We start from the raw sequence: 17,598 nt of genomic DNA on the forward strand, positions 1-17,598 counted from the left end.
GCAGGTGTGAGTTGTGCGACTCAGCGACCCGACAAATCTCCAGGATTTGGCTGCCAAGAAAACCAGGCATGGACACGTGGAAGGGTGAGTCAGTGTTTAATTTCAATGCTTGTTGTGGCAATAACATGCGCCAGACTGCTGCTGGTGTGTTGTGTTGTATTGCTGATAGTGTTTGCAGTGGTGTGGTGTGTTGTATTGCTGATGGTGTGTATGGTGGTGTGGTGTGTTGTATTGCTGATAGTGTTTGTGGTGGTGTGGTGTGTTGTATTGCTGATAGTGTTTGTGGTGGTGTGGTGTGTTGTATTGCTGATAGTGTTTGCGGTGGTGTGGTGTGTTGTATTGCTGATAGTGTTTGCGGTGGTTTAGTGTGTTGTATTGCTGATAGTGTTTGCGGTGGTGTGGTGTGTTGTATTGCTGATAGTGTTTGCGGTGGTGTGGTGTGTTGTATTGCTGATAGTGTTTGTGGTGGTGCGGTGTGTTGTATTGCTGATAGTGTTTGTGGTGGTGCGGTGTGTTGTATTGCTGATAGTGTTTGTGGTGGTGTGGTGTGTTGTATTGCTGGTAGTGTTTGCGGTGGTGTGGTGTGTTGTATTGCTGATAGTGTTTGTGGTGGTGTGGTGTGTTGTATTGCTGATAGTGTTTGTGGTGGTGCGGTGTGTTGTATTGCTGATAGTGTTTGTGGTGGTGTGGTGTGTTGTATTGCTGATAGTGTTTGTGGTGGTGCGGTGTGTTGTATTGCTGATAGTGTTTGTGGTGGTGTGGTGTGTTGTATTGCTGATAGTGTTTGCGGTGGTGTGGTGTGTTGTATTGCTGGTAGTGTGGTGTGTTGTATTGCTGGTAGTGTGTGTGGTGGTGTGGTGTGTGGTATTGCTGATAGTGTGTGTGGTGGCGTGGTGTGTTGTATTGCTGATAGTGTTTGTGGTGGTGTGGTGTGTTGTATTGCTGATAGTGTGTGTGGTGGTGTGTTGTATTGCTGGTAGTGTTTGCGGTGGTGTGGTGTGGTGTGTTGTATTGCTGATAGTGTTTGCAGTGGTGTGGTGTGTTGTATTGCTGATAGTGTTTGCGGTGGTTTGGTGTGTTGTATTGCTGGTAGTGTGGTGTGTTGTATTGCTGATAGTGTGTGTGGTGGTGTGGTGTGTTGTATTGCTGATAGTGTGTGCGGTGGTGTGGTGTGTTGTATTGCTGATAGTGTGTGTGGTGGTGTGGTGTGTTGTATTGCTGATAGTGTGTGTGGTGGTGTGGTGTGTTGTATTGCTGATAGTGTTTGTGGTGGTCGCAGAGGTCAGAGAATCACTGCGCAGAGTGAACACACGGAAGGCTGCCGGACCGGACGGCACACCGGGTTGGGTCTACCGGGAATGTGCCGACCAGCTGGCTGAGGTCTTCACACCTGTATTTAACCTCTTACTGTCCCAATCTAAAGTCCCAGCATGCTTTAAGACCACCTCTATCATTCCTGTCTCCAAGAAACCAACACCCACATGTCTGAATGACTACCGACCCATAGCACTCACCCCCATTGCCATGAAGTGCTTTGAGAGACTGGTTCTGGCTCACATCAAAAACATTATCCCCCCACCTTCGACCCACATCAGTTCGCCTACCGTCCCAAAAGGTCTACTGAGGATGCCATTGCCACTGCCCTACACATTGCTCCGACCCACCTTGAACTTAACAACACATACATCCGGATGCTGTTCATAGATTACAGCTCTGCCCTCAACACTATCATCCCCGCCAAACTAACCACCAAACTCCTCTCCCTTGGCCTCAACCCCTCCCTCTGTAACTGGACCCTGGACTTCCTGACCAACAGACCTCAGTCTGTTAGGTTAGGTGACCACACCTCCTCCACCCTGACCCTCAGCACAGGTGCCCCTCAAGGCTGTGTTCTGAGCCCCCTCCTTTTCTCCCTCTTTACTCACGACTGCCTGCCAACTCACCCCTCAAATGTTATAGTTAAGTTTGCAGATGACACCACAGTCATTGGCCGTATCACCAACAATGACGAGACGGCCTACAGGGTCTGAGCATCAGCAGAGATCCCACCCACCCCAACCATGGACTGTTCTCCCCCCTGCGCTCTGGGAGGCGCTACAGGAGCCTCAGAGCCTGCACTACCAGGCTCAAAAACAGCTTCTTTCCACAAGCTGTTTTTGTGGAGGATATGTGATAGAGGATATGTGGTAGAAGATATGTGGTGGAGGATATGTGACGGAGGATATGAGGTGGAGGATATGTGACGGAGGATATGAGGTGGAGGATATGTGGTGGAGGATATGTGGAGGAGGATATGTGGTGGAGCATATGTGATGGAAGATATGTGGTGGAGGATATGTGGTGGAGGACATGAGGTACATGACCAAACTATGTTTTCAGTTTCGTCTCGGCTGAGCTGACCTTAATAACCTCTGTGTCGTCTGACAGCAGCAGACGTCATTAATCCGTGTTGGTGGGCGGAGCTTAATGACTTCAAAGTGACGTTAATGGATTTCATTCAACACAGATATAAAGATCATTATCCTCCTTACCTTGGCTGATCTTCATCCTCGGAGGCGGGCCAAGCGATGAAGATGAGGTGTTTTAACGCCACCGTTTTGTTTCTTTCTTTTCTTTTGTTGTCTTTCCCCTCGGTAACTAAGCATGCTACTACGCCTGCTGACCCGGCCCGACCCTCATCAGAACAAAGACCCTTCTCCTAAATGGACTGATCTGGACAAAGCAAGGTTAAAAGGAAAAAAACAATAAAAAGTAGATGATAGACAGACAGACAGACAGGTGTAAGTTTGAATAAAAGCAGTACAGATCACTTTATTAAACTTTATTCAGCTACATCGTTCATCATTTTATAAATTCTGACCTTTTTTAGTCTACCAAAAAGATAAATAAATAAATACATGAAGTGGGACGGGAAAGAAAACTGACAGGTTGAGGTGTACATATGAACATCCATCCCAGAAACAGCAGAGGTTAAAAAAATACACTGTAAAAAATGAAGTAAAATCATAATAATGCTCTGGTGAACATCTGCAGGTTTAAAGACTGTTAAGGCGGCACCTGAGAAACAGCGGAGGAGATAAAGACGTGGAGGGAGGTAAAGAAGACGGGAGAGAAGGAAGCGGGAGGAGAAATTCATCGACTCATTCAAACCGCTCGGAGATAACGCTTAATAATTATATGTTTTCACTGTCCCGCTAAAACGGTTACAAATATAAAAGACTGGACGGATCCATTTAAAAAAAAAATATTTCTTTGGTATTTTAATAACAAAGCTTTACACTTTTATTTCTATTTTCCTTATATGTTCCCCTAAAAGGAGTTTAAATTTCTTAGCAAAAAAAAAAAAGAAAAAGAAAAGTATTTTTGACAAAAAGGTGCTGGATTAATTTGAAAGCATGGATATCTCCATTTTGATTAAAAAATAATTTAGTCTGTCCACAACGCTGATTTAGGGATAAAAGGTGCTGGGGGTAAGAGAATCCCTCCCTTCCTTTGGTTTGTGCTCGTCCCGGCCTTCATGTGTGCAGGTTCTGATGTGGAAAAGCGGCAGTAGCTTTACTGTGGATCAAACTCTCGGTTCAAAGTAGAAGGCAAAGAAATGCATCATGGGGTCTCTCAGTTAACAGCTGGGAACCCACGTTCCGTCGACTCTTTTTAATATGTTAGATTTAAGAATGAGCATTCTCGATCCCTTTTTAGAGATTTTAGGGATGTAAAGTTTTGCCAAATTAGTATGCGGATTGACAAGCCCATGCCAGATCGGCCGAGGCCCGCATTAACAACAGCCAGCATGGGTGCTGTGCCCTCACAGGGTCCTGCTGGAAACTGTAAAATCTGCTGTGGCGACCGCTGAAAAACAGGGGAGAAGCTGAAAGAAGAAGAAGATTCTCAGTCCCTTCTTAGAGTCTGTCTGCACAGCTGTGTGCTGTTGCAGCTGCTGCAAGCCCAGCTTGATCCACATACACTAGTCTGAGCATGCAGGCCGTGCCGTGCCGTGCCGTGCCGGGGTCATGGGCTGGCTGCTGGTAAAATACAGCAAGGTGTGGTGCTCACTGCTCAAACCCTCACCGTCTGCCTGGGTTTACATGCCACCTTTTCACTGAAGCATGTCTGTTGTGTGTGTGTGTGTGTGTGGGGGGGGGGGTTGTCTTCATCGGACCAATACCACCTTTTAATGGGAAGAACAAAATTCCATCGTGCATGTTTGGCATATCACACCGGAATGGGAACAAATGCTGTTACACTTGAGGGGCGTCTGGGTAGTGTAGCGGACTATTCCGTTGCCTACCAGCACGGCGGGGATCGCCGGTTCAAATCCCCGTCTTGCCTCCGGCTTGGTTGGGCGTCTGTACAGACACAATTGGCCGTGTCTGCGGGTGGGAAGCCGGATGTGGGTATGTGTCCTGGTTGCTGCGCTAGCGCCTCCTCTGGTCGATTGGGGCGCCTGTTCGGGGGGAGAGGACTGGGGGGGAATAGCGTGATCCTCCCATGCGCTACGTCCCCCTGGTGAAACTCCTCACTGTCAGGTGAGAAGAAGCGGCTGGTGACTCCACATGTATGGGAGGAGGCATGTGGTAGTCTGCAGCCCTCCCCGGATCGGCAGAGTGGGTGGAGCAGAGACCGGGACGGCTCGGGAGAGTGGGGTAATTGGCCGGGTACAATGGGGAGAAAAAAGGGGGGGAGCCAAAAAAACTAAGCCACACCAAATGTCCAGGTTAGTACTTTGAGTGCAGGCTTGTCCACATGAGGAGGTGTTTGGCTAGTCCAGTGATAGTTATTAGACATGTGGACCAGTGTTGTGTTTTGCTATTCATTGAGTGGAGTCCCCAAAAGCCTTGCGGGACTGTTTTAGTCCCTACGTTTCAGCTATGGAACGTGAATAAAGACACTTTTTAAATTAAAAAAAATTTATATTTTAATGAAAACCTCCAAAGGGTTCAACCTGACATTACTGACGTCACAGCATCTCCGTCACCAAAGCACGGCTGCACATAAACTACGGGGCAGCTCTGTGTGTGTGTGTGTGTGTGTGCACATTGACGTTTGTCCATCAAGCTAACCGTGGTGAGATGAGCATCGAGGCTAAAGCCACAAGGTCGCCACGGTGACCGGAGGTCATCCGAGGCCTCGGCCAATCGCACGCGGCGAGCTGAGAAGCTCCATTACGTCGCCTGTTGCCAGGTTAAAGAACGACTCAACAGCGCAGCTCTCCTCCGCCCATCTTCTCCTCTCTTTCAGATGGAGACGCCGGACTTAGTTAACGCCGAGACCTCCCCGTGCCGGTACATTTAGGGGACGGGCTCTCTGCCTCATTTCTGAGAAGAGAAAATCAAACGACGAAACGTCATTTTGTGTCGGTGTGTGGAAGAGTAGCACGACTTGCAGTGACGTTAAACACACGTCTGGATCCGTGGAAACGGGAAATCCGGGTGGAAATCAGGTTAAAAATCTGGGTGTTTCTCGGTGACAATCGGTAAAAACCGAGAAGGCGGAGCCTTGTCCACACTGGAGCGGGTCCAGGGGACAGCTGGGAACCGCCACGGCCGGGATGCGAACCCACGTCTCCCGCACCACGGGCGACTACGTTAACCAGGCTAGCGAGTCTATTTGACCCTGCACGTTACAATATGATTAATCTGCCAAAATTATAATCGATTAATTTTCTGTCAATCAACCAATCAGGTGATTGTTTCAGCCCCAACGCCGATAAGTGAAACCGGGTTTGTGTTCGGCCCGTACGGGGCTGGAGGACATGGACAGGACTCCGTTTGTTCGTCCTGTGAAGCGTCTTGGTGCCTTGCGGAGTTTTGTCGTCACCGCTGCAGGCAGACGCGACACCGTGACGTTGGCATGCTGCCCCCCCCCCCCCATGCTAATGAGTCAAGACGACCCACCGGTGTGCAACAGGACAACAGGCGTGAGAGGAGAAAGAGAGATGCATTAAGAAGAGAGGTTCACGCAGAGAAACTAAACATAACACCCCGTTTACAAAAAGACAAAAGAAAAAGACCCTCTTCCGTTGTATAAAAATAAACCGCCGGCGTCACATCCATCGACCTACACCATGGGCTCATCGTCGCTTCCCTCCTCCGCCTCCAGGGGTCCCTGCAGGGGCCACAGGGAGGAGAGAGGGATGGAAGAAGGGGAGGGGGAGACGGGTTGAAGAGGAGTGGGTGGAGGTGGAGAGGAGGAGGGGAGTGTGGGACTGCTGTTGGCACTGCAGCTCCCGCTGATGGAGGAGGAGGAGGAGGAGGAGGTGGTGCTGCTCTTCTCCCCCACCTCCCGTGACAACCCCTCGATCCACACCTCCGCCTCTTTGTGTTGGTTGTGATGATAATGATGGTGGTGATGGTGATGATGATTGGGGTGGTGGTGACGGTGGTGTTGGCATGGTGGGGAGGAGGTGGAGGGAGGCTCTGGCAGCTCGGGGGCAGCGGCAGGGGGCGTCGAGGCCGAGCCGGGTGAGGAGGGGGCGGAGGAGGTTGGTGGAGGCGGGGGAGGAGGCTTGGAGCTGGACTTGCGGCTGCTGATGTCACGGAAACTGGCCAGAGGAGGGCGGAGACGGACACCGGAGCGGGTGGAGCCTTCGATGGCTTTCTGGAGCTGTGTGTGTGTGTGTGTGTGTGTGTAGGGGGAGGGGCAAAGCAGAAACAGAAAGGGGAGGGGCTTTGAGAGACTTGTTCATTAAAAAAAAAAGAAAAAGAGCGACCTTTAATCGGACCGCAGGAAGTGGAGCGGTTGGGTGAATATCTGTCTTACCTCTTTCAGGGCCACCACCCCCACCAGTTTGCCGATGCTGGTGACGTAGGCATGACTTAGTCCCAGTAACGAGAATAGGGTGTGGGTCTGAGGAGGGAAATAAAAGACAAAAAAGGTCACACATCAAATTAACCTCTGCTTGTCGTGCTCACAAACGCCGCTTCCGGCCCGTCTAGACGTGATGTCACACAGACGGAGGGCAGGGAGCCAAGCTGGCAGCCGGGCGGGAGGTGCGGCGGGAGGAGTCCGGCCTCCGGAGCCTCTACACGCTCGCCAGCTCGTGGATCCCCGTTAAGGTCGCTGTGAGGACCAGCGGTTTATGTGCGTGTTAACGCGGAGGCGACGGCGCAGCAATAAAAGAGTATGTGTGTGTTTTGGCCGCCGTTGTGTCGGTGATTACATTAACATCTGTCTGTCCTTTTACAACGCCGGTTCTCAATCAGGTCCTCAGCAACCCGCAGGACCGCTTGGCTTTCAGTTCTACCCGCGAGTTCCTCACAGCCACGTGTTGATCCGGGTGTAAAACCAACCACTGCAGCAGCAGCAAGGCACGTTTACTGTAAAGCATATCTCATACTCGGACTAGTCAAATTAACTAATTAATTAAAATTTAATTAAACCAATTACAAGGCATTACAAAAGCAAGAATAAGAAAAACTGAATAAAATTTTAAAAAAGAGATAGAAAACAGAGGGATAAAAAGTACGAAAAGAATAAAAGGGTCAAAGTGCATAGTGGGCCACTTCAGGCAGTGATGCGGCACTGGTGGCCTTCTTCTGGCCCTGACAAAATGGATGTGAGCCTGAAGTGGCCCACATGTATAATAGCAAATACGGCCCAAATATGCCAAGTCACATGTGGGCCTGTTTTGGCAAAGACGCGGTGCTCTGGGCAACATGTGATCTGGATGTGACCCTGAAGTGGCCCGTGTGGCAAATGGTGAATATGGCCCAAATATCACAAAACAAATGTGGGCCATGGACAGTGCCTCATTTTCACCAATTTATTTTGGCCAGCAGAACATGCTAAGGTTTCGGCCTACTGATAATACATTGGTGAAAATGAGGCACTGTCCCTGTCCCTTTGAAACTGGTGAGTGCTACCCTACATCCTTGGATGTAGTTTTTGCAGTATATGTTTTTTTTGGGTTTAGCACCACAGTAAGAGTTTCTTTTTGGGAAGGTACACCCAACTCCGCCATTACAAATATGGGCCACCTTTGGCAAATATGTGGCACATGTGGCATTGCTATGGCTTGGTTCTGGCCCAGATCTGGCAAACAGGAGCGGACCGCCCAAGTGCCATCGTTCCACGCGCTATGTGGGCCGGATGAAAGTGTCGGGTGTGGGACGGGTCCGGGCCACAGCGGTTTTGCTCTCTGGGGATGAACTGACTCAGCTTTCTTTGAAGGCAGCGGATAACATCAAACTTCTTACACTCGTTTTAAAAGATGTCGGAGTCGGGCGAGTTTGTTCCACCTGCGTGTAGCGTAACGAGTAATCGCTGCTTCGCCATGTTTGGTTTTAACACTGGGAATAGTCAGCAGACCATTCTGTGACAACCTTATCAAATCTCTATGGCAACCATTTTAGTGCTGAAAGCAGACACCAGAGCACACCAGAACCAATGACTTTTGACCTCTAATTCCAAGCTGACCTCGTGACATCTTAATTGGACCAGCTTCAGATTTGACCGCCGTCCTCTTAACCAACCTTGTGTAAGGACGTCCTCTCAACCAGCTGGAAAGGGGAGGGGTCTATTCGAATCTGATCGATTTCCATTGGCTTGTCCATCTCCGCCTCCTCCCATGCTTTGATCTGAGGGCAACCAATAAGAAGCAAGGTCAGGATGCTGAGAGCGCTGCTGTAGCTTCTCATAGGATAGAATAGAACATAATAAAATAGAATAGAATCACTTTATTTTTCCAAACGAAGCTTCATATGTATTAGCCAGGATGAAGCAGAGCAACAAAAATATGCTTTTACATTTCACAAATATATACTAACCAATTGTACTTACACTCATAATTATTATATGTAAATCATAATTATAGTAATAAATACTATACTAATATTATAGTCAAAATATCATGCTAATATACTACACTAATAATACACTAATACTAATACACTATTAATATGCTACACTGATATACTTTCCTAATAATATAATGCTAATGCAGTTATAGTCTCTCATTAAGAGATGGGGAGGCGGGGGGGGGGGCGCCCATCCCTCCCACGGGTAACACATCAACATGGGAGAGCGAGGAGGTGCAAATGAAGTGTAAATGTTTGAATTTAAACATTAGATGTGGCTAAAAATGAATCAGACAGCAAAAATAGAAGTCAGAACAAATTAGAGGTAGAAGAAGGGTTGAGAAAATTATTTTTGTTTCTAGTGTGTGTATTTCTGGTGTATGTACAAGTGTGTTAACACAGAAGGGAGGACACAGGAGAGTTTACTGGTGAAGGTTGTTATCGGATTAGTGTTACATCTGATATTGAACTTGTGTGCAATTTAAAGTGTTTCTTTGTTATTGATGTATTGAAAGGTATGTAAGCACTCTGTGATGTATACTCTTGATATTTTTCATCCATCCATCCATCCATTATCCGAACCACTTATCCTGCTCTCAGGGTCACAGGGATGCTGGAGCCTATCCCAGCAGTCATTGGGCGGCAGGCGGGGAGACACCCTGGACAGGCCGCCAGGCCATCACACAGGGCCCACACAGGGCCCACACACACACACACACACACACACATTCACACACACACATTCACACCTAGGGACAATTCAGTACAGCCGAGTCACCTGACCTATATGTGTTTGGACTGTGGGAGGAAACCAGAGCACCTGGAGGAAACCCACGTAGACACGGGGAGAACATGCAAACTCCACACGGAGGACGACCCGGGACGACCCCCAAGGTTGGACTACCCCGGGGCTCAAACCCACGACCTTCTTGCTGTGAGGCAACTGCGCTAACCACTGCGCCACCGTGCCGCCTGATATTTTTTATGTTAAAGCAAAATAGAGACAGAGTGAGAGTGACGGGAATAATAGTGGGAGTGGGGGGAGGGGGGAGACGGAGAGAGAGAGAGGTTAAGGGTTATCAGTCGTCGTAGCGAAGCTTCACATCTACAAAACCCTTTAAAACCGTTTCTACTCGTCTTTCTCATCAGAGTTCCTTTTGAGATTAAGGACGTCTAACGTCCTTTAGCGTCCCTGTGGAATTTACCCACAATTCCCTGCCTGCTTTGATATGGAGGAGGATTATGTTATGGATGTTTTCCTTTTCATCAAATCTTTTTTTTTTTCCTGACATTTTCGCCTTCATTAGAAAGGACAACAGTGAAAGACAGGAAACAGAGAGAGTGTCTGACATCCAGCACAGCACGCTCAGTATGAATCCATCCATCCATCCATCTCCATCCATACAGCCATATCCATCCACCCAGCCCCCCATCCATCCATGGTACATCCATATCTGGCTCAGCCTCCAGGTCACCCTGTCAGTTCTGCTTTTCGTCAACAGACGAGACATGTTGTTTGGCCAACCGGTCAGTCCCAGTGTGTTAAATACCCACAACGGGAAATGTTTGTCCATCGCTGAGCTGTGTGCTACCCAAGTGCCCTTGAGCTGAACCTGAGACTTTCCCCCATTCTCACTGTTTAGTCAATCTGGAAAACAGCACCGCCTGGTGTTTTTAATCGGAGCTGTATGTTGAATTATGAATCATATGAATCACTGCACGCCGTACAATCCTGTCCACGTGACTGTTTACATCCCACGCTTCCCTCCCGGGGTCTCCGCTACTGCCTGTGGTGGCACTCGACGGTACTGGTTCACCCACTGGCTCCCCCTACTGGCCTCATCTGTCATTGACCCTCTCACCGGGAGTTGTCCCCATACAGACTATTGTCAGGCACCGGGCCTGTCACCCACATGACGTGACTAATAGCAGAAACAATGACTACCGAATATCTGGAGCAATTCTGCTGTACTCCTGTTTTAATTCTGCCGTACTCCTTTTTTAACTCTGCCGTACTCCTGTTTTAATTCTGCTGTACTCCTGTTTTAATTCTGCTATGTACTGTACTCCTGTTTTAATTCTGCTGTACTCCTGTTTTAACTCTGCTGTACTCCTGTTTTAATTCTGCTGTACTCCTGTTTTAACTCTGCTGTACTCCTGTTTTAATTCTGCTGTACTCCTGTTTTAATTCTGCTGTACTCCTTTTTTAATTCTGCTGTACTCCTGTTTTAATTCTGCCGTACTCCTGTTTTAATTCTGCTGTACTCCTGTTTTAATTCTGCTGTACTCCTGTTTTAACTCTGCCGTACTCCTGTTTTAACTCTGCTGTACTCCTGTTTTAATTCTGCTATGTACTGTACTCCTGTTTTAATTCTGCCGTACTCCTGTTTTAATTCTGCCGTACTCCTGTTTTAACTCTGCTGTACTCCTGTTTTAATTCTGCTGTACTCCTGTTTTAATTCTGCCGTACTCCTTTTTTAACTCTGCCATACTCCTGTTTTAACTCTGCTGTACTCCTGTTTTAATTCTGCTATGTACTGTACTCCTGTTTTAATTCTGCCGTACTCCTGTTTTAATTCTGCTGTACTCCTGTTTTAACTCTGCCGTACTCCTGTTTTAATTCTGCCGTACTCCTGTTTTAACTCTGCCGTACTCCTGTTTTAATTCTGCTGTACTCCTGTTTTAATTCTGCTATGTACTGTACTCCTGTTTTAATTCTGCCGTACTCCTGTTTTAACTCTGCCGTATTCCTGTTTTAACTCTGCTGTACTCCTGTTTTAATTCTGCTGTACTCCTGTTTTAACTCTGCCGTACTCCTGTTTTAACTCTGCCGTACTCCTGTTTTAATTCTGCCGTACTCCTGTTTTAACTCTGCCGTATTCCTGTTTTAATTCTGCTGTACTCCTGTTTTAACTCTGCTGTACTCCTGTTTTAATTCTGCTATGTACTGTACTCCTGTTTTAATTCTGCTGTACTCCTGTTTTAATTCTGCTGTACTCCTGTTTTAATTCTGCTGTACTTCTGTTTTAACTCTGCTGTACTCCTGTTTTAATTCTGCTGTACTCCTGTTTTAACTCTGCTGTACTCCTGTTTTAATTCTGCTGTACTCCTGTTTTAATTCTGCCGTACTCCTGTTTTAACTCTGCCGTACTCCTGTTTTAACTCTGCCGTACTCCTGTTTTAATTCTGCCGTACTCCTGTTTTAACTCTGCCGTATTCCTGTTTTAATTCTGCTGTACTCCTGTTTTAACTCTGCTGTACTCCTGTTTTAATTCTGCTATGTACTGTACTCCTGTTTTAATTCTGCTGTACCCCTTTTTTTAATTCTGCTGTACTCCTGTTTTAACTCTGCCATACTCCTGTTTTAATTCTGCCGTACTCCTGTTTTAACTCTGCCGTATTCCTGTTTTAATTCTGCTGTACCCCTGTTTTAACTCTGCTGTACTCCTGTTTTAATTCTGCTATGTACTGTACTCCTGTTTTAATTCTGCTGTACTCCTGTTTTAATTCTGCTGTACTCCTGTTTTAATTCTGCTGTATTCCTGTTTTAACTCTGCTGTACTCCTGTTTTAATTCTGCTGTACTTCTGTTTTAACTCTGCTGTACTCCTGTTTTAATTCTGCTGTACTCCTGTTTTAACTCTGCTGTACTCCTGTTTTAATTCTGCTGTACTCCTGTTTTAATTCTGCCGTACTCCTGTTTTAACTCTGCCGTACTCCTGTTTTAACTCTGCCGTACTCCTGTTTTAATTCTGCCGTACTCCTGTTTTAACTCTGCCGTACTCCTGTTTTAACTCTGCCGTACTCCTGTTTTAATTCTGCTGTACACCTGTTTTAATTCTGCTGTACTCCTGTTTTAACTCTGCTGTACTCCTGTTTTAATTCTGCTGTACTCCTGTTTTAATTCTGCTGTACTCCTGTTTTAACTCTGCTATGTACTGTACTCCTGTTTTAATTCTGCTGTACTCCTGTTTTAACTCTGCCGTACTCCTGTTTTAATTCTGCCGTACTCCTGTTTTAACTCTGCTGTGACACAAAACAATTTTGGCCTCTTGAATGTGGATCTCTCTCTTGGTAACAAGTCCTTTATCATTAATGATTTTATTGTTTCTAATAATCTGGACTTTTTGATGATTACTGAGACATGGCTGTCCCCAGGGGACACCGTTCCCCTGATTGAGGCTAGCCCCCCTGATTTTGCACATTTTCCTATTCACAGGCCTTCTGGAAGAGAGGGTGGCCTAGCTGTTTTTTATAGGTTAGGTCTTGATAATAATCATCATCATCATCACTCCATTAATTACCATCCTGTTACTTTTGATAATTTTATCTCATTTGAGGTTTTATGTTTTGTTTTGTTTCTTGGAAAAAAACATTCTCTCTCTCGCTCTCTCTTTTTCTCCCCAATTGTACTTGGCTAATTACCCCACTCTTCCGAGCCATCCCGGTTGCTGCTCCACCCCCCTACCAATCCAGGGAGGGCTGCAGACCACCGCATGCCTCCTCCGATACATGTGGAGTCGCCAGCCGCTTCTTTTCACCAGACAGTGAGGAGTTTCGCCAGGGAGACGTAGCATGTGGGAGGAACACGCTATTCCACCCAGTTCCCCCACCCCCCGAACGGGTGCCCCGACCTTAAGTAACTACAGACTGATCTCTAACTTGTATTTTTTATTTAAGGTTCTGTAGAGAGTAATTTCATCTCAACTGATTTCTTTTATGAACACTAACTGTGTGTTTAATATTTGGTGTTTTTAGTAGTAGTAGTAATAGTGTTTTTAACAGTTTCCAGTCTGGTTTTGGAGCACTTCATAGTATCAAGACAGCTCTAGTTAAGGTCACTAATGACCTACTGCTGACTGCAGACAGAGGTGACTGCTCGATTTGAGTTCTTTTAGACTTAAGTGCTGCCTTTGACACAGCATCCGCTTACATCACTTAAGAGACTTGGGTTGGCATCAAGGGCTCGGCTCTTAGTTTATTACACTCTTACCTCACCAACAGAACTTTTTCTGTTGTTCTGGATAACTATTTCCTCGATGGCTCAGTTGAATTGTGGTGTCCCTCAAGGCTCAGTTCTTGGCCCCCTTCTCTTTTCTATATACATGCTGCTGCTTGGCCAGGCCATTCAAAATCACGATGTGTTTTACCATTTTTATGCTGACGGAACTCAGTTATACATGCCACTAAAACCCACAAAGCCTAGCACCCTAGCAAATCTCACCACTTGTCTCTCTGACATTAAATCCTGGATGTCCAAAATCTTTCTTAAATTTAATGATGATAAGTCTGAGGTCATTCTGTTCATGCACTAGTAACATGTAAAAACACCAATTCATATGGGCGAGTAATGTTATATTCGAAGTATGGCAGCTAAAATAAGTTCCATTTGCATTGGAACCAACATTACTCAAGGATATAGCTTTCACTACATAAATGAGCTCTGTTATCTCATTATAGTTAACTGTATCACTGCAACAAAGTGCATTACTCGGGAGTTTTCAGTGGTGTAACAGGGAAACTGGGCATGCCTGTTATCATAGAATATATCAGAAGATTGTGGTGTTGTTTTTTTTTGCAACTTAAGTGTAGATGATTATGATTTTAATTTCAACTTCATCAATATCTGCTGCCTCACATTCGAAACACAGATCCACTCACTCGCAGCAGCTGCCCCAGTTGATAGGCTTTTACTCGTGGCGTGTAACCAATAAGATAGTGCCGTGGGTGGGACTAGCTCAAGACCAGAGTGGTGACTACAGATAGAGAGAGGCGGTTGCATCACAGCTAAAGTAGCGCATTTTCAAATTAATTCATTTATTGGCAATCTGATAAAAAGAAATAATAAAAAAGATTCTGACAACCGTGAAAATGTTGAATATCAGCGCCGATAATCGGCCAGGCTGGTTGGTCGACCCTTACGTCACTCACTCAGACTGATTCAATCATCCATCCATCATTACTGTACCTCTTCAGGTGTCATTGTATCTGCCATGGGAGGGGAGGAGGGCTCCTGGAAACACACACACAACACAGAAAAAGGAAAAAGACAAGGATATCAGACATGCTTTTAAGAGAAGACCCAATGAAACATCTAGAATACACACACACACACACACACACACACACATAGATGTACATGCAGTAGTGTACTGTGGGTTTTTGAGCCTGGTAATGTGGGCCCTGAGGCTCCTGTAGCGCCTCCCAGAGCGCAGGGGGGAGAACAGTCCATGGTTGGGGTGGGTGGGATCTCTGCTGATGCTCAGACCCCTTCGAAGGCAGCGTTTGTGATAAATGTCTTTTATGGCTGGGAGCTGGGTACCGGTGATATGCTGGGCCGCCTTGACGACCCGCTGCAGAGCTTTCTGGTCTACTGAGGTGCAGCTGCCGTACCACACTGAGGTGCAGATGGTCAGGATGCTCTCTATGGTGTAGTGGTCGAAGTTAGGGGATAGACGGCCGCTCCTCAGGAAATGCAGGCATTGTTGGGTCTTTTTCACAAGTGCCTGGGTGTCTGATGTCCAGGGGAGGTCCTCGCTGATGGGGACTCCAAGGAATTTAAAGCTGGAGACACGCTCCACTTCCACTCCACTGATGTGTATGGGGGAGTGGCTACAGCTTGTAGACCTCCTGAAGTCCACAATAAGCTCCTTTGTCTTCTGCACACTGAGGACAAGACAGCTGATCGTCAACAACGCACATCACTGTGCACTACAGCAGCATCACCATCAGATCTTCCTTTATGTCATTCAGCAACCCGATAGCACACTGTGCACACCACATGGCATAAAAACAACAAACACGTTTCCAGTTGATGTAACTGCTCACCAGTCACTCGCGCAAGTTCAACAAATTCAATAAAGTACAGCCACAATATTATCAGAGCACCGCCTTCAGTTCAATAAGACAAATGAAACATGGAAGTTACCTTTGCTGGCCTTGGTAACCCCATCCATCTTGGGTGTAGGTCTTCCTCTTGGAATCATTTCTTTCGTGTCTCCAAACGGTGGCCTTAAAAAAGGCACACGAAGTAGATCAGCAACAAGAGCGTCGGTTGCTGTGAGTGTGGCGGCCATTGCGTTTCCCATCAGCAGGTAGCTTAGTTTGCTCGCAACCCGCCAAAGGCTCAAGCTCAGATACATCGCCGGGCCGCTGGGGTGTTCCGTCACTACACAGCAAAACGTGACTGGCTGACGATACGCTCACTCAGCGTTACAATCAGTTTGCAGCTTCAGGCTTCAACGAAAGGTTAGCAATCCCCTTAGTGCTGGTCCAAGGAACTGTGGTGTGTTTAGATGACGTTCCGATAAAGGAGATCCCTGCTCAGCCCCACGAGAGAGCAAGTAATCGAACTCAAACACATTACAGGCACACTTCAGTTTAACTAAGAAGAACAAATTGTGATTTCGACAGGGCCAGCAAAGAAGACCCTGACAGCCCACCGCTGTCATATGAGTAGTACACCAGGAATCAGGAACAGCAGTGCGACACAAAAGACAAAAAACACGCATCTAAAATTTCCTAAAAAAGACACCACCAAAAACATACAACAACAGAGAACGCAAAAAAACCAAACAGTCAACAACACAGTCCACTCAGTGTAACACAGTCCAAAAAATTCCACTGTCCAGAGAAGGAACGCCAGCCAGGATGACTGTTGGAACTGCCGGTCTGCAGCGGCTAGCAGTTAGCTGAGCCTGCCCCACTTCCGCGTCCTGTCAGACCGCCCTTGGTGTTACCTCTTCGGGCGCAGCTCCGGTCAGGGCCGTGGTCCCTGGGTCCACAGGACGCAGCAGACCAAGCTCTTCCAGCCGATCCAGCGCCAGCTTTCCAGCCACCAAACGAAGACAAAACAACTTAAATGCGGACGTGGACAAAGACACTGCATGGCTGATACTGGGTGAGGCCGCCGCAAACTACATTTGCGCCGCCATCTTCCCACACCGTAAGTGGAAATGTATATGACAGTACATGACAGAGGGCTTTCCGAGGGTAAATAGTAAAACAGATCTGGTCTCCCAAAACTAGCTTACTTCAGTCAGACTATGCTTCTCATAGGTGTTGGGTTTTCACCTACAGCGTTTCAGTCTTCGCCCCTGAAACTGACCTTCATCCTCACCCTTCTTGGTTCAACCAAAGCTGGACTCAGACGAATGCTGTTCAGATCAACTCTCTCTCGTTCCCTTGTCTCTCTTGTTGAGTGAATTCACTTCACAGTATTTCCTGCTCACCTGCTTCATCCGTTGTTCGCCTTATCACTCTTGACAAGCTCCACCACTATCTAACAGTAGTATATTATATTACAGTATATTACTGACTCTATATTATATTACAGTATATTACTGAATCTATATTATATTACAGTATATTACAGTATATTACTGACTATATTATATTATAGTATATTACAGTATATTAATGACTCTACATTATATTATAGTATATTACTGACTCTATATTATAGTATATTACAGTATATTACTGACTCTATATTATATTATAGTATATTACAGTATATTACTGACTATATATCATATTATATTACAGTATATTACTGACTCTATATTATATTATATTAAAGTATATTACTGACTATATTATATTATAGTATATTACTGACTCTATATTATATTATAGTATATTACAGTATATTACTGACTCTATATTATATTATATTACAGTATATTACTGACTCTATATTATATTATATTATATAACAGTATATTACTGACTATATTATATTATAGTATATTACTGACTCTATATTATATTACAGTATATTACTGAATCTATATTATAGTATA

The 17,598-nt window shown here is 46.1% G+C and overlaps 1 protein-coding gene across 1 annotated transcript in view; it reads right to left on the reverse strand.

The window, feature by feature from the left end:
• Positions 1-6,057: 6,057 nt before the first annotated feature.
• LOC130128453 (uncharacterized) overlaps positions 6,058-17,598 on the reverse strand; it is a 104,268-nt gene continuing 92,727 nt past the window's right edge. Inside the window, exons 22-25 of the mRNA XM_056298061.1 lie at positions 14,763-14,807; positions 8,472-8,576; positions 6,760-6,846; positions 6,058-6,603 (exon numbers count right to left, since the gene is read on the reverse strand). Of these exons, the coding sequence (XP_056154036.1) occupies positions 6,058-6,603; positions 6,760-6,846; positions 8,472-8,576; positions 14,763-14,807 (783 nt within the window). The remainder of the gene's footprint in view (positions 6,604-6,759; positions 6,847-8,471; positions 8,577-14,762; positions 14,808-17,598) is intronic.

The sequence above is a fragment of the Lampris incognitus genome, chromosome 18 (genome assembly GCF_029633865.1).
Source record: "Lampris incognitus isolate fLamInc1 chromosome 18, fLamInc1.hap2, whole genome shotgun sequence".
Classification (NCBI taxonomy): Eukaryota; Metazoa; Chordata; class Actinopteri; order Lampriformes; family Lampridae; genus Lampris; species Lampris incognitus.